The 25,562-nt window shown below is 38.0% G+C and overlaps 1 protein-coding gene across 1 annotated transcript in view; it reads left to right on the forward strand.

The window, feature by feature from the left end:
* Positions 1-10,825: 10,825 nt before the first annotated feature.
* Positions 10,826-25,562, forward strand: part of PNPLA8 (patatin like phospholipase domain containing 8) — a 45,408-nt gene continuing 30,671 nt past the window's right edge. The window contains exons 1-3 of the mRNA XM_058523103.1: positions 10,826-10,940; positions 17,911-19,056; positions 19,209-19,358. Of these exons, the coding sequence (XP_058379086.1) occupies positions 18,001-19,056; positions 19,209-19,358 (1,206 nt within the window). The 5' untranslated portion in view covers positions 10,826-10,940; positions 17,911-18,000. The remainder of the gene's footprint in view (positions 10,941-17,910; positions 19,057-19,208; positions 19,359-25,562) is intronic.

Below are 25,562 nucleotides of genomic sequence, written 5' to 3' on the forward strand. Positions count from 1 at the left end.
CATTATCTTGAAGTAAAAGCAAATCACCAAGGCTCTTTGAGAGTTAGGAAAATTGTATTTCTTCCAAACCACTGTAGTTTTCATTGAGGCATGCTGACACTAGATGGTATCTGGTTCATAGCGCCATTAAATTAAATTAAACTTTTAATGGTTTCAACCACGTGGCAGGCCCTATGCTAGGTGTTCTTGAAATAAGGACCATTTCAGAAACAGCCTCTGCCTTCAAGGAGCTCACAATCCAGCAGGACAAGGAGATTTAGAAGCAATACATAACAGCGGTGTGTACCAAGCACCTTCAAAGAAGCTCACGTAAGGGCCTGATGACTAGAATCAGAAACTCATGGAGGATGTGGCCAGACTTGTGCCCTAGTAACACCCTGTGGAAATACTACAGCCCAACCACTGTCACCTATGACAATGCTGATGGTATCCTTGGGGTGAGAGCTAATCAGCTACCTCTGGAAGCATTGATTGGAAATGCCACGCTGGGGCATGACCAGAGAAGATGGAGTTCCAGCTGTGGGACTCCTCTAGGAGTGGCCTCCATGTCGCAAATGCCAGGGGACTCTCTTCTCACCAGTGAGCTGGTCGTATCCTCTTATCCTGCCTTTATCTGAGTATCCTAATTTAAGAATTTTGGTTATTTGTCCTTTGAGAATGCTCAGTTAAGTACTTGAAAAATATTTTATTTAAGGAAGAAAAAAATCAGAAATGAAAAATGAAAAAACTGTATTGAATCTAGTTCCACTTCAAAACTCAACATTCTCTGTGAGGCTTAATCTCTCTCCTCATTTCAACCAGCAGCAGCCACGTGACTCCACCTGCCCCAACCGAAAATCACCCTCTTTCTTTATCTATGGCTAGGGTTTACTGTCCTTAAAGCCCTAGCCTTCGCCACAAAAATTTCTCTTCGAAAATAGAATGAAATTATCTGAGGGTTGACGTTATTTCAACTTTGCTTTTAATTGTTCCCCAGAAGTGGCCATTTCACCTTTAAATTCACCTTCTCCAAGATTGAATGGATTGCTTGCTTTTTCTTTTATTTTTTAGTTACAGTTTTTTTGTGTGTATGACAACTTTTAAGATCTACTCTCTTAGCAACTTTCAAATATGCAATACAGTACTACTAAATATAGTCCCCATGCTGTATATTACATCCCAGGACTTATTTTATAACTGGAAGTTTGTACCTTTTGACCCCCTTCACCCATTTCACCCACCCCTTGCCCCCTGCCTCTGGCAACCACTAATCTGTTCTCTGTATCTATGAGCTTGGTTTTTGGTTTTTTTTGTTTGTTTTTATGTTTCACATAAGTGAGATCATATGGTATTTGTTTTCCTCTGTCTGACTTATTTCACTTAGCATAATGCCCTCAAGTCCATCCATGTTGTTGCAAATGGCAAGATTTCATTATTTTTCTGGCTGAGTAATATTCCATCGTGTGTGTGTGTGTGTGTGTGTGTGTGTACCTTTTTTATCTGTTCATCCATCGATGGACACTTAGGTTGCTTCCATATCTTGGCTATTGTAAATAATGCTGCAATGAACATGGGGGTGCATGTATCTTTTCCAGTTAGTGTTTTCATTTTCTTTGTATAAATATCCATAAGTGGAATTGCTGGATCATATGGCAGTTCTATTTTTAATTTTTTGAGGAACCTCCATACAGTTTTCCACAATGGCTGCACCAATGTACATTCCCACCAAGAGTGCACAAGGGTTCCTTTTTCTTCAAGTCTTTGCCAACACTTGCTGTTTCTTGTCTTTTTGAGAATAGCCATTCTAACAGATGTGAAGTGATATCACATTGTGGTTATGATTTGCATTTCCCTGATGATTAGTGATATTGAGCACCTTTTCATGTGCCTGTTGGCCATTTGTATGTCTTCTTTGGAAAAATGTCTGTTCAGATCTTCTGTCCATTTTCCAATCAGATTGTTTGTTTTTTGCAATGGAATTGTATGAGTTCCTCATATATTTTGGATATTAATCCTTTATCAGATATATGATTTGCAAATATTTTCTCCCATTCGGTAGGGTGCCTTTTCATTTTGTTGATGATCCTTTGCTGTGCAGAAGCTTTTTAGGTTTGTTGTAGTCCCACTGATTTTTGCTTTTGTTGCCTTTGCTTTCGGTGTCAAATCCAAAAAATCATCTCCAAGATCTACATCAAGGAGCTTACCGCCTATGTTTTCCTCTAAGTGTTTAATAGTTTCTGGTATTACGTTCAAGTCTTTAATCCATTTTGGGTTAATTTTTGTGTGTGATGTAAGATAGTGGTCCAGTTTTATTCTTTTGATGTGGCTGTAACAGTTTTCCCAACACCATTTACTGAAGAATTTATTCTTTCCCCATTGTATATTTTTGGCTCCTTTGTCATAAATTAATTGAGCATATATGCGTGGGTTTATTTCTGGGCTTTCTATTCTGTTCCATTGATCTGTCTCTTTTTATGCCACTACCATACTGTTTTGATTACTATAGCTTTGTAGTATAGTTTGAAATCAAGAAGCATAATGCCTCCAGCTTTGTTCTTTTTCAAGACTGCTTTGGCTATTTGGGGTCTTTTGAGGTTCCATGCAAATTTTACGATTGTTTTTTCTATTTATGTGAAAAATGGCATTGGAATTTTCATAGGGATTGCATTGAATCTGTAGATTGCTCTTGGTAGTATAGACATTTTAACAATATTAATTCTTCTAATCCATGAGCACAAAATATCTTTCCATTTATTTATACCTTCTTCAGTTTCTTTCATTAATGTCTTATAGTTTTCAGTGTACAAGTCTTTCACCTCCTTGGTTAAATTTATTTCTAAATATTTTATTCTTTTGATGCAATTGCAAATGGGGTTGTTTTCTTAATTCTCTTTCTGATCTTTCATTACTAGTATATAGAAATGTAATAGATTTTTGTATATTGATTTCGTATCCTGCAACTTTACCGAATACATTTATTAGTTCTGATCATACCTGGTAAAACATAAAAGTGGTTTCTGAATATACATATTTAAAGACTAAATGTAGCAACCGCAGGAAGCCCACTCTGAAACAATTTGCCAATCGTATGCCTCACAATACTATCAGTTGGTAGACAAGTGTGGAGCCAACCAGGTTTTACATCTAGTTGTACAAAGGGTTGTTTTGGAATTAGCAAGAATTAGTTGAGTTTATACAGAATCCCAATCTTCCCAAGCCTTTGTTTTTTAATCAAACATTAGAACTATACCAAGGAGTTCTAAAGTCTAATTGGATGGCTTTTGAGAAATGATTCAGTCTTTATCCTATTTACTTATCAGTAACAAATATTATTTATTTATTATGCTTAAAAAGAGATTTTATGTGTTTAAAAAATATTTTTAAACACACTAGGCATTTCTCATATATTATCTCATTATCTTATATAGTTCTATATAAGTATCATAAAGCTAAGTCAGTCACTCTTGTCAAAGTATTTTGAGTTTCTTACATTTAAAATTTGTTATATGGAATATATACATCTCTATTTTCTACTGGGCATAAAGCAAAGCTAAGAAATTTTGGTGCAGGTAAAAAAAAATCTATAAATATAATGACCTATATAGACTATCTAGTCACACTGTTGTTGTTATTTGGAGAAGCAGTTTTTCAAAATACAGAAAATAGTACAAAATGTGCCTTTTTCAACTTTTAAAATTATTAAGAAGTTGGAAAATACTTGAAATAGTATTTTTCAAGGAGGTTGGAGTCAGGTTTTACTTCTCTTTATTTCTCTATTTATATGTCAAATATATCATGAAGATAAAATTACTTCTGTAATGTCAAAGGAAGAGGAGGAAGAAGGCCATACCAATATCCTTATATGGCTTCCATCAAGTAATTAGTGTTATGGAACCTTATCAGGGTAGCATGCCCCTCACATCTTCCTATCCCACATCACATTTTGGGGACTATTTTACTTCAGTTTATAAATTTTTTTTCTACAGTCTGATTAACTCAAAACCATTAATTTGAGTTATAGTGGTTGGCATATTAGCCAGCAAAGTACCTCCTTCCCTCATGCTGCCAAATTCCTGGCATTGTACATGATTGGCTGAAAAAATAAGGAAGCTTTTCCATTTGTGCTTCCTTGATGAGATCAGATGCCCTCTTGACTCACACATTGTGGTTCCTTGAACTGTTTCACTTCCTGCTCTTTGGGGATTTGTAAGGTGCATCATAGTTTCTGAATATTTCAATTGCATATGGGCTTGCTTTGCCTGCTCTAAAATCTGTGATTCACATATCTAAGCATTAATTAATTTTCCTAGAGAGAACTATTTCCCATTCCTTTTAGACAGTCTTTTCCTCTTCTCAAGATGTTTAAGGTGTTTTTGATTGCTAGTTTGTGTATTTAATCCGAATCAATTAAAAATTTGTTTAATTAATCTAAAGTCACTTCCAGCTTCCTTCAAAGTCCCATTCTTCTCTAATAATCACTTAGGGCCTCCTTCTAGAGCAGTCCTCGTACGTGGCCCTCTCTATGATATTTTCTGCTATTACAGCCACATTACATCTGTAACTTGAATATTCAAAACTGGAATGAAAATGTTTAATTTCTATTTCACCAGAATTACACCCCATTGTAAATCATCATCAAAAGGAGTTAAATCCTACGTCAGCCATACAAGGCCATTTGTGATTTAGGTCTTTATTACATTTCCAGCTTTATCTTCCAACCCATCATCTAAAACTTAGGCTTTCGCCCCATTCTCAGGAAAAACTGTGTACAGCCCTTACTTTCATGCATTCGTTCTGTTGTTCTTCTTATACTAAATGTCTTTCCTCACCTATTCTACATCCTATACATCCTTCCATTTGGAAATAATTAAGTCCTACGGCTTGTCAGAAGCTCTCCCTAATTAGGTTGGTCCAATAAAATACAAGATGCCCAGTTAAATTTGAGTTTCAGATAAGCAACAAATAATTTTTTAGTATAAGTATGTCCCACGCAATATTTACTTTGCTAAAGCTGGCTACACTATCACTAACTCTTTTTTGGAATCAGTCAGTGCCTCCTCTGAATTCTCACATCACTTTGTTGGTTCTTTTGTTATATAACATATTTCATTCATCCTTGTTTTACAGTAAATTTAGAGATTCACCTTGTCTGTAAGTCTCCGAACTCTCTGAAGGCAGGAACTGCACCTAGCTCACTGTTTTGCATACAGTTAGTGCTCATAAATATCATTTCTATTGAATGGCATTTTGCATCCTACTATATTGGTTCCAGTTAGCCTTCAAATCTTGCCCTCTCATGATGCCAAAAGGAATCTACTTAAAACTTAAATTTGATCATATTACTCTTTTGCCTTAAAATCTGACAATGACTCTGATTACCTAGAAGGCAAGTTCAGGCTCAGCCTCAGCTCTCACCCAACTCTTATATCACGTTTCCAGGAGCAGGAAAATGGAAAAGACCATAATTCCTTTCATGCATCATGGCGAGCACTCAATAACTGTGTTGTTTCTTATTTCACTGCCTTTGATCACAATGTCTAGTCTCTCTGTAAAGCTCTCTCCCTTCTCTCCACACCCTTATGACCTCCACTAGTGCCATCTGTCTTGCTAACAACTTCATCTTTTAAAACTCAGCTCAGAAGTCCCCTCCTAAGTAGGACTTTCCTGACTCCACAGGCTGAGCCGGGTATTCCTGCTCCGAGCCCTTGTAATATCAGGTGCATATCTCTATTAGTGCTCTATTAGTAGTATAATTACCTAAATTTATACCATGAGTTCCGTGAAGACTTCTCAATTTTTTTACTAAATAGCTTGGTGTCACGCACATGATAGGCACTCAGTAAATAACTGTTGAATCAATGAATCTAATTCATTCAAGAGGCACTCATCAAATATCTACTGAGTACCTACAAAATGCCAGCCCTAGATGCTAAGGATTAGAACAGATAAAGTCTTTGCCGTCATGTCTTCAGACTATATAAAGGTATTAATTTTTGATTGTTGCTGAAAGAAAATATCACATATTTGGTGACTTAAAAACAACTCAAATTTATTATGTCACACTTCTGTAGGTCAGAAGTCCAGGTAGGGTGGACTGGTTCCTCTGCTCCTGGTCTCACAGGGCCAAAATCAAGATGTCAGCTGGCCTAAGCTTTTATCTGGAGGCTCTGGGGAAGAAAATGCTTTTAAAGGTCTTTTAGGTTGTTGGCATAATTCAGTTCCTTGCAGCTGTAGGGCTGAGGTCTCCACTTCCTTGCTGGCTATAAGCCAGGAATCTCTTAGCTCTTTAAAGCCATATTTATTCCTGGTCAAATTTTCCCCCCTTTCTCTCTGCCACTCCTACCACCTGTGAATCTCTCCAGCTTCCCTTCTGCCACATCTCTACTGCCACCAGCCTGAGAAAGTTCTCTGTTTTTAAGGGCTCATGTGATTAGATTGGGCCTACCTGGATAATCCAGACACTTTCCCTTTCTTAAAATCTGTACCCTGGGCGTGGCCTGGTGGCACAGCAGTTAAGTTCACGCACTCTGCTTTGGCAGCCGGGGGTTCACAGGTTTGGATCCTGGGTGTAGACCTACGCACTGCTCATCAAGCCATGATGAGGCCGCGTCCCACGTAGAGCAACTAGAAGGATGTACAACTATGACATACAACTACCTACTGGGGCTTTGGGGAGAACAAAGGAGGAAGACTGGCAACAGATGTTAGCTCAGAGCCAATCTTCCTCAAAAAAAAAAAAAATCTGTATCCTTAATTACATCTGCAAAGTTCCTTTTGCCATGTAACATAACATATTCACAGGTTCAAGGGATCAGCGCGTGGACATTTTTTAGGAGGCCATTATTCTGCCTACCACAGTAACTATTCTTCTAGAATCATTTTCTGACATATCCCTCACTTAGGTGATTTGAAGAAATATCATACAGCCATATGGCTAAATTTATTTTGGCTACAGAATTTAGTTTTGTTTGAACAATAAAGAGACTAGAAGTTCTTTGAAGAGGTATTATGAGCCAGACCTTAATGGTCAATAGGGTTGATTATGGATTTAGAGAAGGGAAAGGCCTAAAATAGATAATCAGTAAACCTTGTAAATGGAATGAGAACAGCAAGTAAGTGATACAGGAGCAGTGTGGATGTCTACTTTATCTAGCAGCAGCAGAATATAGGGTTGAACTGTATTTAACATTATTCCAAGTATGACGTTCTCCTGAAGGCTATTAAATATTATTAGTCTGCTATTAAAAACACAAGATAATCTCCTATTTTGCACACTACTAAATTTATTTTGTTTGAAATTCTCTTAAAACTTTTTCTAACATCATAAGAATCATGAATGGGTTTTATTTTTCTTTTTTAACTTATTAATTAGTAATCTGAATAAAATTAAAAATCAATTCAACATAGAATTCTAGATAATCTATTTGCTGGGTATTTATGCTATATCCAGAAGATACAAATATAGTTATATTGTACTCCTTGCCTAAAGGAAATTCATAGGCATGTAAACGAATAAATTACAATACTGTGCAGCCAAGGCACAAGGAAGAGCAAGCACACATGGAAGAAATGATTTGCTCTATGAAGTAGTAAGATAAGGCTTTCCTTTTTTTTTCTTTTAATTTTCTTTTTGAAGACTTAATTATTTTTAGAGAGGTCTTAAGTTCACAGCAAAATTGAGAGGAAGGTACAGAGATTTCCCATATACCCTCTGGCCCCACACATACATAGCCTCCCCATTATCAACATCCCCCACTAGAGTGGTACATTTGTTACAAGTGATGAACCTACATTGACACACCATTATCATCCAAAGTCCACAGTTTACCTTAGGGTTCACTCAGGTGTTGTATATCCTATGGGTTTGGACAGATGTATAGTGACATGTATCCATGATCACAGTATAATACAGAGTATTTTCAATGCTCTAAAAATACTCTGCACTCAGCCTATATACATCCCTCCCCCACTCCCCATCCCAACTTCTAGCAACCACTGACCTTTATACTGTCTCCATAGTTTTGTCTTTTACAGAATGTCATATAGTTGGAATCATACAGTATGTGGACTTTTCAGATTGGTTTCTTTCACTTAGTAATAAGCATTTAACGTTCCTCCACGTCTTTTCATGGCTTGAAGCTCATTTCTTTTAAGTGCTGAATAATCCATTGTCTGGATGTATCTGTTTACTTATCCACTCACCTACTGAACGACATCTTGGTTGCTTCCAAGTTTTGGCAATTATGAATAAAGCTGCTATAATTATCTGTGCGTAGGTTTTTGTGCCGACATAAGTTTCCAACTCCTTTGGGTAAATACCAAGAAGCATGATTACTGGACTGTACGGTAAGAGTATGTTTAGTTTTGTAGGCTTTCCTGGCTTTGAAGGAGGTGTGAGCAAAGGCACTGAAGAGTAAGATGGCACAGGTATTTGGGGAACTACAGGAATGGCTGGCGGGTAAAGAGCAAGGAGCGAGTGGTGAAATTAAGGCTGGAGGGTCGGCAGGGCCAGAACATGCCGTTCATTTTATTCTATGGAGGTGAAGCGCCAGCAAACACTTTTAATCAGGGAAAACACATGATTGGACTTGCACTTTAGAAAGATTAGTTTGGCTGCACAGAAGAGAATGGCTCTGAGTCGGAGGTTAATTATAGGCTGGAAAAACAGTTTAGATAAGTTTGAGTTGCAAGGATGAAAACCTAAACTAAAGCAGTGGAAATGACAATGTAGAGCAGTGGAAAGATTCAAGAGATTTTGCAGTAAGAATCATCAGACTTCAAGACCATTAATGGTATGGGGGTGGACAAGCCAGGGAATGGAAGGGCAAAAAAGGTGAAGGAGGACTTGAGAGTTATTTGCAAATTTCTGACATGAGAGGTAAATCTAGATAATTGATAAAGTCTGACTAAATTAGGGAATAAAGGGAAACAAGGGAGGAATGGATGCTGACAAAGACTTCCTCCTTGACCAAACTTTAATTAGGTTTCTCTGAGCCCTCTTCTTGCCTAGGCTTCTGGCCTGGGCCCTGTCTTCGGCCAGCGAAGTCCAGTTTTAGCAAGAATCCTGCTAAGTCAATTTAGAGAGAATCTCCCACCCTTGATATCTGATCTCCCTTGATATCTGATCAAAATCCTCACTACTCACCCTTGACATCTGATCACACTGGTCTGTCTTCAGCAAGAATCCTAAGTCAGTTTAGCAAGAACAACTCCTACCTCTGATGTCCCCTCTTAGTAATTTTCCATCCACTGACCCCTCTCACTCTGCTCATTGGCTATACATCTCCAGCTGTCTTTGTTGTATTCATAGTTGAGCCCAATCTCTCTCCCCTATTGCAATAGTCTTGACACCTACAGCAATAGTCCTCAATAAAGTCTTCCTTATCATTTTAACAAGTGTAAGAATAATTTTTTCTTTAAAAATAGGAAGAAACATTTCCCCAGAACTAAAGTTACTCCCGTACACCTCTTAATTTATGCATACATCTCTGATCTATCATATAGCTAAATAACATATCTGGATTATGCACTACAGGGGTTTACCATGCATTATGATGTACACAATCCAGCCATTTGTGCCCCACGCAAGCTGGCTTCCTCACCTTAATAAAAAAAAAGAAAATAGTATCAGTCTAACACCCACTACATTTGGTAGCTCAAATAATTCCTTCCTTAAAGACTTTACAATAATCTTACAAGAGGCTAAAGCATTAACACTCATGAGAGAGATGGGAGCCTAGAGGGAAGAGTCTAACAGTCTTGGTATTTTTTGAGGTTGAGTACTAGTAAAGACTACTTTTCTATCTTTCCTAACCTCAACTTAATTAAAGGAAGCTGTTGTAGCATAAAAGCTGCCTGACATGTAAAGGAATGGGCAAGGCTGTGTCCTAGTAAGATTTTTTTTTTTAATGGACACTGAAATTTGAATTTCATGTCATTGTCATGTGTCCCAAAACATTCTTTATGGTGAGAAAGACTGGCTCTGAGCCAACATCTGTGCCCATCTTCCTCTATTTTGTATATGGGAGGCCACTACAGCATGGCTTGATGAGTGGAGCATCAGTCTGCGCCAAGGATTGGAACCTGCGAACCCGGGGCCCCTGGGCTGAGCGCGCGAACTTAACCACTACGCCAGCAGGCGGGCACTTTCTTTTTATATTTTTAACCCTTCAGAATGTAAAAACCATTCTTAGCTCACAGATGTACAAAAACAGGCGGTGGGCCAGGTTTGCCCTAAGTCTGTAGTTTGCTCACCTGGTATACATAAAAGGTCGGAATTCGAAAAACGTGCTAAGTGTGGGACCTTTCGTGAGGCAGTATATGCTAACTTCACAGGCTAACTTCCAATACGATAGTAGATGTGACAGCGCTTTTTGGGGATATTGAGTCCAGTGGCTATGCCCGGGAAAGGTGACAGCAGAGGAGTAGGGACCCCGGAGCACGCTGCTGACCACCCTCTGGGCGGCTGGTAACGCAGCCCTCAGCTCCGAGGACCGGACGCAAGTGACAGGGCCTTCAGGGACGTGGATATGGTGGATCCGCTCAGGTGACAGGGGATGGAGGTGCGCAAGCAAGCACACGGAGCAAAGTCCGCTCGGCCGCCACCAAGCCCCGCCTCTCCGGGCTCAGGCAGGCGCGTGCACGCACGCACGCACGCACGCCCGGCCTCGCGCTCAGTCATGCTCTATTGCGCGTCTCGGTGAGGGAGAGGAGCCGCGACTGACAGGGAGGGAGGGAGAGGCCTGGGCGAAGCGGAGATCCTCGGGGGCAGGCGGGTAGGCGCGTCGCGTGCGTCACTTCCGCTGGGGCGGGACGGAGCTGGAGTGGGGCGGGGGGGGCGTTCGGGCGGCTGCGCTTGTTTGTGTTGGAAGCTCAGCTGATGCTGGCCGGCCCCAGTGGACATCAAGGCCGGGAAGAGGCGCGTCGCCGCTGCCGCCGATGTAGTTGCGGCCTGCACCCCGGTAAGTGGCCGCTGGGGGACGGAGGCGGGATGATAAGGAAGAGGGCAGCCTGGTCGCCCCGGGCACTTGTCGGCCCTCCGGGTCTTCTTATCTCCCCTCGGAGGACACTTCCAGAGGAAGAGGGCGGGGAGACGCCCGGCCTCGAGGAAGTCCCAGGACCTAGTCTCCAAGAGGCGGCGAGGCACCGGAAGGAGCCCGCGGGCCCTGGGCTGATTGGTGCGCGGTGCCCTCGGCTCCCCGCCCCGGTGGGTTTCTCTGGCCCGGACGCGCACGCTGTTTTGGTTTCTCTGGTCCCGCCCCGCGCTTCCTGTCCCTCCCCGCGACTCCCAGCCCTGTTACCCCGAGTCGGGCTGCCCCTGGGCTCTGGGTTACCCCGAGTCGGGCTGCCCCTGGGCTCTGGGGTTCTCTAGCAGTTCTCCGGGGACTGTCTAAACAGTTTCCCCGTGCTATATCATTCTCGACTGTCAGTGTGCCCCGGATGATTCTGCCGCTTGGTATTTTTATTTATCAGCGGTTTCTTTTTTAACCCCACCCACATTTAACTCTATCCCTGACTGCTGTTGCTTAAGCGGATTCAGGTGTGCGCTTTTGAAAAGGTGAAGTTGTATGAATCGTGTTGCGGTACTTCCCGTAGTTGTCATTTTATCGTCATGCTGGGAGGAAGCTGGTTTCTACGCCTAATACAATGATGACTGTAAAGAAAAGTGGTGACTCAGGAGAACCTTAGAAGAGATGTGGCATAAGGGGCTATCATATAATCCTGTTTAAAATAGTGTTTTTACTTCCAGTAACAGTTGCATCCTGGTTCTACAGTCCTAATTGTTGAGATTTCAAGAATGACAACGTTATGTTTCAGTGTATCGAGAAAATGCTGTTGTTAAAACAGTGAAATATTAAGAATTTAAGAATCTGAGAATTTTAAAAAAGCATACTAAACTGTGAACTGAGAGTTTATGCCTCTTATGAGGCAGGTTTCAAACCCGTTGTAGTTATTTTGTTAGGTGGCTTGTGAAGGTTGGTTGTGCTTTCCATATAAGAACATGTTCTTATTTCATAGTTTTTATTAATCAGACTTTTTAAATGTTGATCTTGTTTTTCTATTTCTATATCAGATCTAAATTAAAATCTTGAAAATAGTGTCCTTTTAAGGAGTGGTGTTAAATGAAAAGATCAGTTTCACTAGTTTATATATTTACTTGCTTCACGTGCAAAGTGGATAAAGTACAGCTTGTACTTGGAGTTGTTTTTTGGCTCAGTAATGACAGAAATTGTGCTGAAGGGTACATGTTGCCTCACTTGTGGAACATATATTTGTGAAAATGTCAGTGTTAGAACTCTTAGCCCTAGACACCTTCTTATCTGTCATGTCTTAGTCCTAATCTTTCACTCTGGTGTCTTATATTTTACTTTGTTCATTATCCATTACTTTTTAGAACTTGCTTTTGTCTTGGTTTCCATTGCCCGATTTTTTCAGGGTAGCTTTTCTTCTGTGCTTTTTTGTTTCCTTGGAAGACTTACTCTTCCTAACTCTGGATGGCAGTCAAGGCTCTACTCTTGTTCTTCTCTCTAAACCAGAGTTTTAAAATTTGAAACCCAAAGAATACTTTAGTAGGCCCATGAATATCCTGAAATGTCATGGAAAATATAGTGTATATGTGCAAAAAAACATTTTTCAAGGAAAAGGAGCTTTTATCAGGTTCTATGATCCCAAAATGCTCAAGAATTACTATCAACCTTTCTTTGGTAAATCGAGTCTTATGGTTTCAGCTGTCACTGTGCTGATAACTCCAAACAGAAATCCACAGCCTTTGTTTCTATAGTATATCTCCATTTGAATGTCCCACTGTTACTTCATTCTGTACATCCAAGAGATTTTTCTTTCTTATTAAATTGGCCCCCTTCCCAGTTATCTCATATTCTCAAATGGCATTCTCCCTGTGACTCTGATTAAAAACCCTTAAGTTGTCTTGACACCTCCCTCTGCTTACCCCATTCTTCCCTGTCACCAAGTCCTGCGTTTTGTTGTTTCCCCATTTTCAGTGTGGCTCAGAGTAACCCTCTTCTCCATTATAGTACTGTTACCTTAATTCAAACTCTTGTCACCTTATACCTGCATTATTGCAATAACTAAGTGAAGTCCTCTATACATTCCTTCTTTCCATCCTCAGCTTAGCCTCCACCTAGCAATTGCCTTATTTCCTCTAGTTAAAACTCAATTCCATTCCCTAGCGGTTCGTCTAAGCCTCTCTATTCTGTTTATACCCCATTGTGTTTATACTACCCAATGAATAGGTAGTCTAGTCTCCTTGCTCTTTTCTCAGCTGATGATGGCACCTCCCACTTCACATTCTTCTCTTCATCTTTTTCCAACCTAACTTTTGTTCCAGCTGAATTTACTCTCAAAACTCTTATCTACATTTACTAGCATTGTGATTTGGGAGCAGTTAAATAAAGCTTGTTGATTTTGTTGAGAGCTCTCTGTGTTTAGTAATTTTCACTTGACAATTTTAGTTTCTAGAGAGGTGTATTAAAGTATTATGATCACGAAATTGTCTAGTCTTCCTGTAATTTTTCCCCCTTTTTTTTTTCGCTTGATATACTGTTTCAATGCCGAGTTGTTAGGTGTATTAATAATTCGTCCCAAGGGTTATATCTTATGGCAAAGAAACAATGCAGACCCCTTACCGTACTCTAGGCTTATGTAGCTCTGTCTTCTGCTTGACTCTGGGGCCTGTCTCTTCCATTGTTCCCATTTTTCACTTCTCTTCAACCACCTTGTCCTTGCTATTCCTGAATAGATAAAGCTCATTCTTGTCTCCAAAGTCTTAGTTTCTTTTTCCTCTGCCTTGAATGATGTTTTCCCCAGATACTTGCTTCCTCACTTCATTGAGGTGTCCAGTAAAATGTCAACTCAGTTCTTCTGACCACATCAACTCCAAGAGCGCTCTCTGTGCCCTTCCTCCCCAACCCCTGCTTTATTTTTCTTCATGGCATTCTTGACCTCATATTATACATTATATTAGTTATTTGTTTATTTGTTAATAGATTGTCTTGTTCTCCAAGGCCAAGATGACCCGCCTGAGTTTTACTAAGTAAATAGATTATTCCTTTTACTATTATATAATGCCCCTTTTTTATCCTTATTTAATGCGTTTGCCTTAAGTTTGCCTTAAAGTGTTTTTTGCTTTCTTTTGATTGCTATAGGCCTGGTCTGTCGTTGTCCCCATTCCTTTCTTTTCAGCTATTCTTTGTCATTGTATTATAGGTGTGCACAGTGACTAGCATGCAGCTGCAGTTTTTATTTCTGACATTTTGCTCTTCCTGTTCCCTGTAAAGTTTTTATTTTTGCCTCTTTATTTTTTTTCCTTCTGTTATATCATTGAACATTTTAAACCTACTTAACTTTTTCCTATTATTTCTAAATCTTGGTTACACATTTTCCAGTTGGCTGTATTTTCTGGTATTCTCTTGAGGTGGTGGTTCATTTCCTTGCGTGTATTGTAGTCTGTGTGAGGTGATCTTCAGTGGTGGTTGCTTAGTGTGGGAGTCCCACGTGCCCTGAACTTTGGAAGAGTCCTTACATGGCAGTTCACTGGACTCTGCTGAGGCCCCATGGGGTTGACCGGCTCAGACTAGTTTTCATTTGCTTGGTGTCTGCACCATCAAGGTAATGTGACTGCAGATCCAGGCCTGTGATTCCTCTTCAACTGTGGATTTCCCACTGTTTTTTTTTTTAATTTTTTTATTGTGGTAAAAAACATAAAATTTACCATCTTAAACCATTTTTAAGTGTATAGTTCAGTAGCATTAAGTACAATTTACATTGTTGTAAAATAGATCTCCTGTACTGTTTATCTTGCAGAACTGAAATTCTGTAACCATTAGACAACAACTCTTCTTTGCCCCATTCTCCAACCTCTTGTAACCCCCATTCTGCTTTCTATATCTGTGAATTTAACTACACTAGGTACCTCCTATAAGTGGAATCATACAGTATTTGCCCTTTTGTGACTGGCTTATTTCACTTAAAATAATGTCCTCAAGGTTCATCCATGTTGTAGCATATGAAAGGATTCCCTTTCTTTTTAAGGCTGCATAATATTCCATTGTGCATATGTACCACATTTTGTTTATCTCTTCATCTGTCATGGACATTGGGGTTGTTTCCACGTCTGCTTTTGTGACTAGTGCTGTTGTGAACATAAGTGTGCAAATAGCTCTTTGGGACCCTGCTTTCAATTCCTTTGGCTGTATACCCAGAAGTAGGATTGCTGGATCATATGGTAGTTCTATTTTTAATATTTTGAGGAACCACCATACTGTTTTCCATAGTGGCTGTGCCATTTTACAGTCCCACTAACAGTGCTCAAGGGTTCCAGCTTCTCCACATCTCTGTCAACACTTGTTATTTTCTGTTTTTTTGATAATAGCCATACTGATGAGTGTGAGGTGATACCTCATTTGGTTTTGATTTGCATTTCTCAGATAATCAGTGATGTTGAGCATCTTTTCATATGCTTGTTAACCATTTGTATATATATCATCTTTGGAGAAATGTCTATTCAAGTCCTTTGCCCTTTGGTGAGGGAGATTAGCCCTGATGTAACATCTGTTGCCAATCCTCCTCTTTTTGCTGAGGAAGACTGGCCCTGGGCTAACATCCGTGCCCATCTTCCTCTACTTTATATGGGACGCCTGCCGCAGCATGGCCTGATAAGCGGTGCGTAGGTCTGTGCCCGGCATCCGAACGTGCGAACCCTGGGTGGCCGGCCAAAGCGGAGCATGCAAACTTAACCACTACGCCACCGGGCCAGCCCCTCCTGTGGTCATTTTTTAATTGGGTTATTTGATTTTTTTTGTTGAGTTGCAGGAGTCCGTTATTGGTTTTGAGTATGGCTTTTTATTCACAAGTACTTTAATTGTGTTTTATCAAGTATTCCTTTGTTGGGGATTGTGGGGCTTTTACGTTAATTCAGCTCATTACGTTGACTGCAAGTCGTGAGGAGTTCAGAAGAGCCAGGAAGACAGATACATTTGCTTTCTTAAATGCTTTTTTGTGTTTGCTTGTGTTTCTTTTTTTCCATTATCTAGAATTCTCTCCTTCCCCTCTTATCTTTACCATGTGATGAATTCCTTTTTAACTTTGCCCAGGTTTTTTTTTGTGAGAAAGATTGGCCATGAGCTAACACCTGTTGCCTATCTTCCTCTTTTTGCTTGAGGAATATGGTCCCTGAGCTAACATCTGTGTCCGTCTTCCCCTACTTTGTCTGTGGGACGCCGCCACTGGATGGCTTGACGAGCGGTGTGCGTGTCCGCGCCCCCAGGATCCGAACCTGCAAACCCTGGGCTGCCAAAGCAGAGTGCGTGAACTTAACCACTATACCACCGGGCCGGCCCCATAACTTTGACCAGTTTTTAGCATCTCATTTTGGATTCATCCGGATATCTACTCTCACCTTGTGTCTTCCATTCATCTGGCACCATCTGTTTAAACTGTTTGCTTTTTCTAATTACAAAAGTAATACCTGCTCATTGTAAATAATTCACAATACAAAAGTAAAAAGTAAAAGTTCTTTTCCTCGTTCTTCTTTGATCCCATTCCTCAGTTCACAGTAATAAATAAGCCAGTTCTTATCCTTTCAGAATCTGTCTCTTTGTATGTGTGTGTGTGTAGCCACAGATTTAAACTGCATATATACTTTTGTTTTCTTCTATTATATAATATCTACATATCGACGTCTGTGTATTTTCGTGGGTGTATGGTACATATAATATTTCAGCCTGCCTTTTTCACTGTGCTGTGTGTAAAGGATATGTCTGCAGATCATCCAGTTCTGCTAGTTTAACTGCTATGTATGTTATATGGTAACTTATTCCATTGAATGTATGTACTATAATTTATTTAACCATCCCTTGCTAGAAGATGTAGAGTTGTTTTTTAGTGTTTCGTTATTTCAAGCAGTGAGACAGGGAATGTGTGTATATACCTTTGCACTCTTATGCAAGTATTTCTGTAGGATAAATTCTTAATAGTGGAATTGCTGATCAAAGAAGATGTGCCTTTAAAATTTTGATAGATAGCATTTAAAATTTCATTAGATACTGTCAAATAGCCATCTGTGTCCCATTTCCCCAGCCCATTATCAATACTGGATATTATCAATCATTTACATTTTTACCAATTGAAAGAACAAAATACCTGTTTTAATCGGCATTTTTGTTTGACGTGGTGAAGGATATTTACATAATTTTACTATATTTATTCTTCTGTGACTGGCCTGTTTATGTCATTTGCCTATTTTTCTGTTGGGTTAATCTTTGCTTTCTTATTTGTATGTGTTCTTTTTATATGGTGGTTATGAGCGCCCTGTCTGTTAAATGTTGCACGTAGCTTCTTCTAGTCTGACTTCTCTGATTTAATAAGCACTTGTTACTAGTAGGTAGTGAAATCTTCTTTACATGGCTCTCTCTAGGTCTGAGACTGAAAGTTCCCTAGTATCCTGTTTGTCTTTGTGGTCTCCACATCTAACACCATGTTTGGTATAGATTAAATATTCTGTAAATGGTTTGCAGTGAATGAAGTGTAAGACCTGACTCTTGTCTTCAAAGAACTTGAAGTCTGGTGTCACATAAACTAGTCAAGACTTTTACAATAAGGAAGAAAAACACCATCGTATCTAAAATGCATATTCGGTTATGTGTTGTAGGAAAACTTATCTCTTGAGTAGCTTCCCTAAATTAGTTCTCATGAAGCATCCTACTACTCACTTTCTTTTTTCAGTGAGTTCTGTACCAAAAGATGGATTATTTTCTGTTAGCCTAAAAGTGAAATCTATATCAGCCATAATAGAAATTTATTATTCGTCTTTTGAGACAAGTTGTTGAGTTTAGTTCAAGTAGTAATGTATTTTATCTAATAACCAATTTCAATTTTATCTTGAATTCTAATTTTTTTTTCTTACCATTTCAGGTAAGACCATGAATTATGGCATTTCTTAAATGAAGCATTGAGGAATGAAGTGAGAGTCATAACATATAGAAAATAAATGATTTTTAAGTTATGTCTGTTAATTTGACTATAGATATATATATTTACCTCCTTAGTAATGCAAGAAATCTTTGTGGGAAGCAGAGAAGCGAGCAACTGCATTTCTTGTGCTCACCTAAACATTACTGGAGGATAAGCCACATCAGTCTACAAAGAGGTTTTCATACAAGCAAAATAAGATGTAAATGGACCAAAAGTGAAGCACATTTTTGTAGTAGGCACAGTTACTCTCCAAGCAACCATGGTTTACATATTGGAATTTTGAAACTTAGCACTTCTGCTCCCAAGGGACTCACAAAAGTGAGCATTCGTATGTCCCGTATTAAAAGTACTTTGAACTCTGTTTCAAAGGCTGTTTTTGGTAATCAGAATGAAATGATCTCACGTTTAGCTCAATTCAAGCCAAGTTCTTGGATATTAAGAAAAGTATTGGATAGTGTCTGGTTAAAACAGAAAAACATTAAACAAACCATCAAATCTTTGAAAAAATATAGTGACAAATCAGCAGAAAAGAGTTCTTTTCCAGAAAAGAAAAATCACATTATAGATAAAGACGAAGATCTAGATAAACAAAGCCTTTACACAAATAGTATAACCACAAAATTTGGAGCGTCATTCTACTTTTTATCAAATCATATTAATTCATACTTCAAACGTGAGGAAAAAATGTCTCCAAAAAAGGAAAATAAACCTTTCCAGGACAACTCAGAACTTGAAAATAAAAAGGTTGAAAAAGAGAAATCCAGTTCTCCAGATCCTGGCGTCCTGACTGATGAGAAGCTAGACTCAGAATCTTCTTTATATACTGTGGACAAGCCAACAAGTCCCAGTGGGACACCTGAGGTTCTTCCGGTTTCTACTAAACAAAGTATTGCTAACTTTCTTGCTCGTCCCACTGAAGGTGTACAAGCTTTAGTAGGTGGTTATATTGGTGGACTCGTCCCCAAGTTAAAGTATGATTCAAAGAGTCAGTCAGAAGAACAGGAAGAGGCTGTTAAAGCTGAGCAGACTGTCAGCAAAGACAGAAATGCAGAGGAGAAAAAGCGTTTATCTCTTCAACGAGAAAAGGCAAGTTGTTATTTAGTGTGGTTTTAAGTTTTAATTTTTGTCATATTTATAAGTTTCATTTTCTAACAGGACCTAAGAAACTTTGATCGTTTGTTGGTTTTACTAGAGGAATTTCATATTCTAATCATGTATATTTTAATATGTCTTTGTAGATTATTGCGAGAGTGAGTATTGATAACAGAACCCGGGCATTAGTTCAGGCGCTGAGAAGAACAACCGACCCAAAGCTCTGCGTTAATAGGGTTGAAGAACTGACTTTTCATCTTCTAGAATTTCCTGAAGGAAAAGGAGTGGCTGTCAAGGTAATTCTGATTTATTTAATCTGCTTTTGTCTTGGAATAAAAATAATAGTAAACCTTCTAAAATGGAAAAGGCAATGCCTTTCATTTTTTTATTTAAATATTTTTGTGGTTTTTGTCATACATGTAATGTTATGTCTTCAGTAATTGCCCCATTTATTTTATGATACACGTTATGCTAAATACTTCCTTTTATTCTGTGATATAAATTATGCTGTTAGTACGAATATCTATGCTTTGAGATTAAACATTTTAAAATAGAAGATAAATCTCAGTATATTAGTTGAACTGCCTGATAACTGCAAAGTTTTTCTTAAATGCAAAGTAGATATTTATACTATGGATCTACTCTTTTAAGACAGGAGATATAATTCATAAGTGAAACTATTGCTAATTTTTATTTCATGATCTTTTTGTATTTGAAAGTATAAAAATTTGAATGACCTTATTGATAATTGAATTGGTGATCGTATTAATAGAATAGCTTTTCTTTGGCTCAGTTTTTTCAGATTTAAAATAGTGAAGATATTTTAGACTCATTTTAAATAGACTTTTCAGAGAAATAGTATAAAATATGAATGATGTAGTTGAGTCTCTTTACATCTGTACTAAAATTATTTGTAATATTTAATGAATAATTTGAAAATATCATATAATGAATATAAACGATGTTAGCATTTCATTAGAGATCTGTTAGTGCTTATTTTTAACTTGCCATTCAGAAAATTGTGAGTTAACTTAGTTCACATTTATTCAACTTTTGACAACCATCTTGCTGAAAAATATCTCTTTAAGTAATGTACCCTGCTGTAGTTTTGTATTGTATAATGCATACATTATAATAGCTAAACTTTAGAATTTCATGTTCATAAAATTTTGGATTATCTTTCCTATATATGTAATCTCTTACCTAAAAGATAAATTTTTCAAATATAGATATGCTTTTAAGTCCATTTAATATTTCAGTGATATACTGAAAGCAGAGACCTAAAACAGAATAGCATACTCTAAAGAACTTTTAAAAAATGTTTTATTGAAGTTTAATACATATGCAGTTGTAAGTATAAAGTTGAATTTTCACAAACAACACATCCATGTAACTGGCACCCAGATGAAGAACAAAATTTACCAGCACTTCAGAAGTTTCCGTTATGCCACCTTCCAGTCACAGTCTCCCAAAAAAGGAATCACAGATTAGTTTTGTCTGTTTTTATATATTATATGAACTACTGGGATTGGCTTCTTTCACCCAGCATGTTGGTAGGAATCATTCACATTGTCATGGGTAGTTGTAGATGATTCGTTCTTGCTGCTTTTGTATTCCATGGTGTGAATGTATCACTATGTATTCATTGTACTGTTGACGGATTTCTGGGTAGTTTTCAGTTTTAGTCCATTATGAATAGTCTTGCTAATAGAAACTTGGAGGACTTTTTAAGTTTGCCTAACTGACCCCAAATCTAAGGACCCTGTAATACCAAGGAGAAATGCGATATAGGAATGTATATTTAGATCAGTTATGAATGAAAATCTACATAGTCTGAAGAAAATTCTCAGCCTTCCACTAAATAATAAGCATCTCAAAAACACTGAACTTGGTAAATTGCTTACGACATGTTAGAACGTACACTCTCATGTGAACTTTCCCAACTCAATTTTTTATTATCAGGAATTGAGCTTTTTAAAAATGCTAAAATTGTTTGTTATAAAACATGTATATGAGTTTTACTTTTTTCTGTGTGTACCACATTTATGGTGGCCACATCTAAGGAATTGTCTTTCATATCTAGTGCCCTAAAAGAAGTTAGTTTCCTCTTTTGTGTGTGTGTATTTTGTGTGCTGCATTTGTGGCAGCCACATCTAGGAAATTGTCTTTGATGATTTTTTTCATTGCTGGTCGTGAAGGTGGTCTCCTTTCACCATTTTTTAAAATAAAAAAGTAGCCTTTTATTATTAAATTAACAAGCAGCACATGGACATTGTAGAAAATTAGAAAAAAAGAAAAGCAAAAAAATAAGAAAATAAAAATGGCATATTTCTACTACCCTGAGATTACCATTGTAATGTATTGGTAATTACCATTGTAATGTATTAGTCAAATTAAGCTGAGTTAAGCTCTAATAACAAACAGTACCAAAATCTGAGTATCTTAACACAGAAGTTTGTCGCTCATGCAAAGTCAGCTGTGGGTTTAGGTGACTCTCCAGGGCAGTGAACCTCCATGTGGTAGCTACTTTGATCTTCTTCTCTATATCTCAATATAAGGCTTTCTCTATGATTGCTATAGCAGGGTAAGAGAGAGAGTATTTCAGCAGAAAGTGTCACAGGTTTCTTCTCCTCACAACTTATTTACCCTGCCCAATTACATTGGGCTGAGAAGTACGGCCTTTGTGTGCTTGGAAGGGGAAACAAACTGGATATTGGTGAACATTAGTAACATCTACCTCAATATTCCTCCAGAATACGTATATATACATATATATACACCAAAATAAAGTCATTCTATATGTAGTGTTTTACAACCTGTTTTTTGTAAATTTTCATCTCATCCTACACCTGATTTTGAAAATGTTCTCCATATAACTGATTGGATCCAAATGAGGGTCCAGTCTAGACCATATGTTTTATCTGATTATTTTCCCTAAGTCATTTATAATATGGCAGAGTCCTTTCTTACCCACATATTCAAAACTGACTAATTGAAGAGACCAGACTGGTCTCTTATCTTGTAGAATGGCTTACTTTCTGGATTTACCTGGCTTCCTCCTTATTGGTCTTATTTGATGTATTCCTCTTTCCTTTTTATTTCCTGAACACTGGAATTTAAATATAAAGGCTTGATTGAGTTCAACATTTTCTTATTAGAGCATTGTAAATGCTGTCATGTGCCTCATATTGCATCCTATCAGAATACACATAATTGGTGGAACAATGTTAGTAATGCTAAGGTTGACCACTAGATTAGGGAAACGACAGTCTGATCTTGTCATTAGACTGTTAGGCTAGAAGCATTATCCCATCAACCATTAACCAAATCATTTCCAGAACTAGTCATTTCATTAGGGTTGCTGAATGATAAATTTCTAATTCTTTCACTCCTGCATTGTAATTGACATTCTTCTGTAAAAGTAGAACTTTCCTTCACCAGCTAAAGCTGTTTGGTTACTCTCCAAGACCAGTTTTACAGGAAAAGCAAGAGAAATGCTTAATTTCTTTCTACTTAGCCGTGGGTTTTCAAAGAGTTGCTTTACAAGCTGCCTCAATGGTGACGTGAATTTTTGACATCTTTTCTTTTTTTTTTTTTACTGTCACTATGAACTCACAGTTTTTCATAAATTGTGTTTTTATAATCTTTTTTTCTTCTCCCTTTTTTCTACATGCTGAAATTTGTGTCAACTTTGACTAGTAGGGCCCCCTCCAAGCTGATTCATGTGTCTTTTAACTTTTTATAAAAATTTCATATACAGAAAAGCATACATATCATTAGTATACAGTTCCATGAATTTTCAGAAATTGAACACATCTATATAACCACCATCCAGTATAAGAAACAGAATGTTACCAGCACTCCAAAGCCTCTTTATGTCCCCTTCCAATCACTATCTCCAAAAATATTGACCAGATTTCCTGATTTTGGCAGTGTAGGTTAGTTGTGCCTCTTTTTGCATGTTATATAAATGGAATGATACAGCATGTGCTCTTTGTGTCTGGTGTTTTTATTTTTCCCCATTCAACATTATATTTGTGAGAATCTTCTATATTGTTGGGTGTAGTTGTGGAACATTCATTCTCATTGTGCTGTAGTCTATGGTATGAATATAGTGCAATGTATTTATCCATTTTATTGCTGATGGACATTTGGAAAGTTCCTGGTTTTGGGAATATTTGGGAATAGCGCTTCTGGGATGTATCTTTTGGAAAACATATGTCTTCACTTCTTGGGAGTGTATACCCAAGAGTAGTATTCCTGGTTATAGAATGTGCCTATTTTCATCTTTAGTAGATACTGCCAAATGGTTTTGCAAGGTGCTTATACCAGTTTACACTTTAACCAGAATTGTATGAGCCTTCTGGTTGTTCTACGTCCTCTCCAACACTGTATATTATTATTTCTTTTTTATTTTAGCTATTTTGTTGGATGTCTAGTGATATTAAATTGTGGCTTAATCTGTATTTCTTTGGTAACTGTGAAGTTCAGCGCCTTATCCAGCGCCTATTCCAGGTCTTGCTCATTTTTCCATTGGGTTGACCAGCTTTTTCTTATTGATTTGGAGAATCTCTTTATATGTTATGGATGTAAGCCTTTTCGTATATGTAGGTTACCTTTTCACTCTTTCTAATGGCTTTTGACGAATGTATATTCTTAATTTTAATATAGTCCAATTTATAAATATTTTCTTTTATGGTTAGCACTTTGTGTCCTGTTTAAGAAATCTTTGCCTATCCTAAGATTATAAAGATATTCTCTTGTGTTTTCTTCTAAAACTTTATTGTTTTACCTTTCACACTTATATCTACTATTCATCTAGAAAAGATTTGGTTGTATGGTATGAAGTAGGAATCCTGATTTTTTTTTAGATATACACATATCCAGTTGACTTAGCACCATTTATTGAAAAGACTTTCATCATAAATCAGATGATTATATATGGGTCTGTTTCTGGACACTGTATTCTGTTCCATTGGTATATTTATTTATCCTTGTTCCAATACTACACTGCCTAGATTATTGTAGCTTCGGAATAAGTTTGATGTCTTGTAACGTAAATTGTCCAGCTTTGTTCTTCCTCTTAATATTGGCTTAGGTTTTCTTGGCATGTTGTATTTTCATATAAATTTTAGAATCAGCTTATCTATCAAAAAATGAAGAAGAAGAAAATCATGCTGGGATTACGTTGAATCTATGGAGCAATTTGAGGTGAATTGAGTCTTTACAATATTGAGTCTCCCAAGCCTTGAATATGGTAAATTCTTCCGTTTATTTGGGCCATCTTTATTTTCCCTCAATGTCTTACTCTGTTTGGGCTGATATAACAAAATCCCACAGACTGGGTGGCTTATAAACAACAGAAATTTACTGCTCACAGTTCTGGAGGCTGGGAAGTCCAAGACCAAGGTACCTGCAGATTCAGCATCTGGTGAGAGCCTGCTTCCCGGTTCATGAACAGCTGTCTTCTCACTCTAACCTCACATGGTGGAAGGGGCAAGGGATCTCTTTGGAGCCTCTTTTATAAAGGCACTAATCCTGTTCGTGAGGGCTCCACCTCATGACCTAGGCACATCCCAAAGGCTCCACCTCCTAATACTATGATCTTTGAGGGTTAGAGTTTCAACATATGAATTTTGAGAGGACACAAATATTCAGACCAGAGCACTCACTGTTTTAAAAATTTGCATTGTAGGTGTCTTGCACATCTTTCATTAGATTTTTAAAAATTAAGTCCTAGGTATATGATGTTTTGGGATGGTAATTTTATTTTTTTACTTTTATTTTAATATATTTTACTGGCAATTCTAATATCAGGATCACCTCTTGGTCTTTGATTGTTTGGTACTGGTTTCACTTGCGATATAATTTTTCTGGATGCTGGACATTGTGAATTTTAAAAAATTGGGTAGGATATAGCTTATATCAGATGATTTCTTTTTCCAGAGATTGTTTATTCCTCTGCTTGAGATATAAAGTGGGACACCGATAACTTTAATTCACTTAGGGTCAGAGCTGGGTCAAGGCTGGGTTACAATTTGTTGAGACCTCTAGTTTGCCCTGTTTTTAGGGCATATTCTTCCAGGGCTTTCATCACTGCTCCTTTGAGCCCTAAAGTGTCAAGAATATGGAAAACTTCACTCTTATTTTCAGAGTTTTTCAGCTTAGCTTTTTAATCTCCCACACTACATTAAGAATCCACCAAATGTCTTGAGGTGAATTCAGTCATGTGACTGAGGCTCCTCAAGTCTTCAGTTTTGTGGCTGCAAACTTGTGAGGCTCTAAATGCTCAGCTGGTTTCTCTACCTCCATTTATGGCTCTCTGTCTGAACCAAGCCCAGTATCTCAATTCCTTTTTTCCCCAAATCAGCAAATGCCTCAAGGGAGGAAAAGCTGTAGTTTATGAGCTCACTTCCTAGCAATTATCCCCTCTCCAGATTCTTAGCCCCTCGTATCCTCATTGCTTCAGTAGCTCTCTGATGCTTTTAAACAGTTGGCAC

The sequence above is a fragment of the Diceros bicornis genome, chromosome 3 (assembly GCF_020826845.1).
Source record: "Diceros bicornis minor isolate mBicDic1 chromosome 3, mDicBic1.mat.cur, whole genome shotgun sequence".
NCBI classification, from domain to species: domain Eukaryota; kingdom Metazoa; phylum Chordata; class Mammalia; order Perissodactyla; family Rhinocerotidae; genus Diceros; species Diceros bicornis.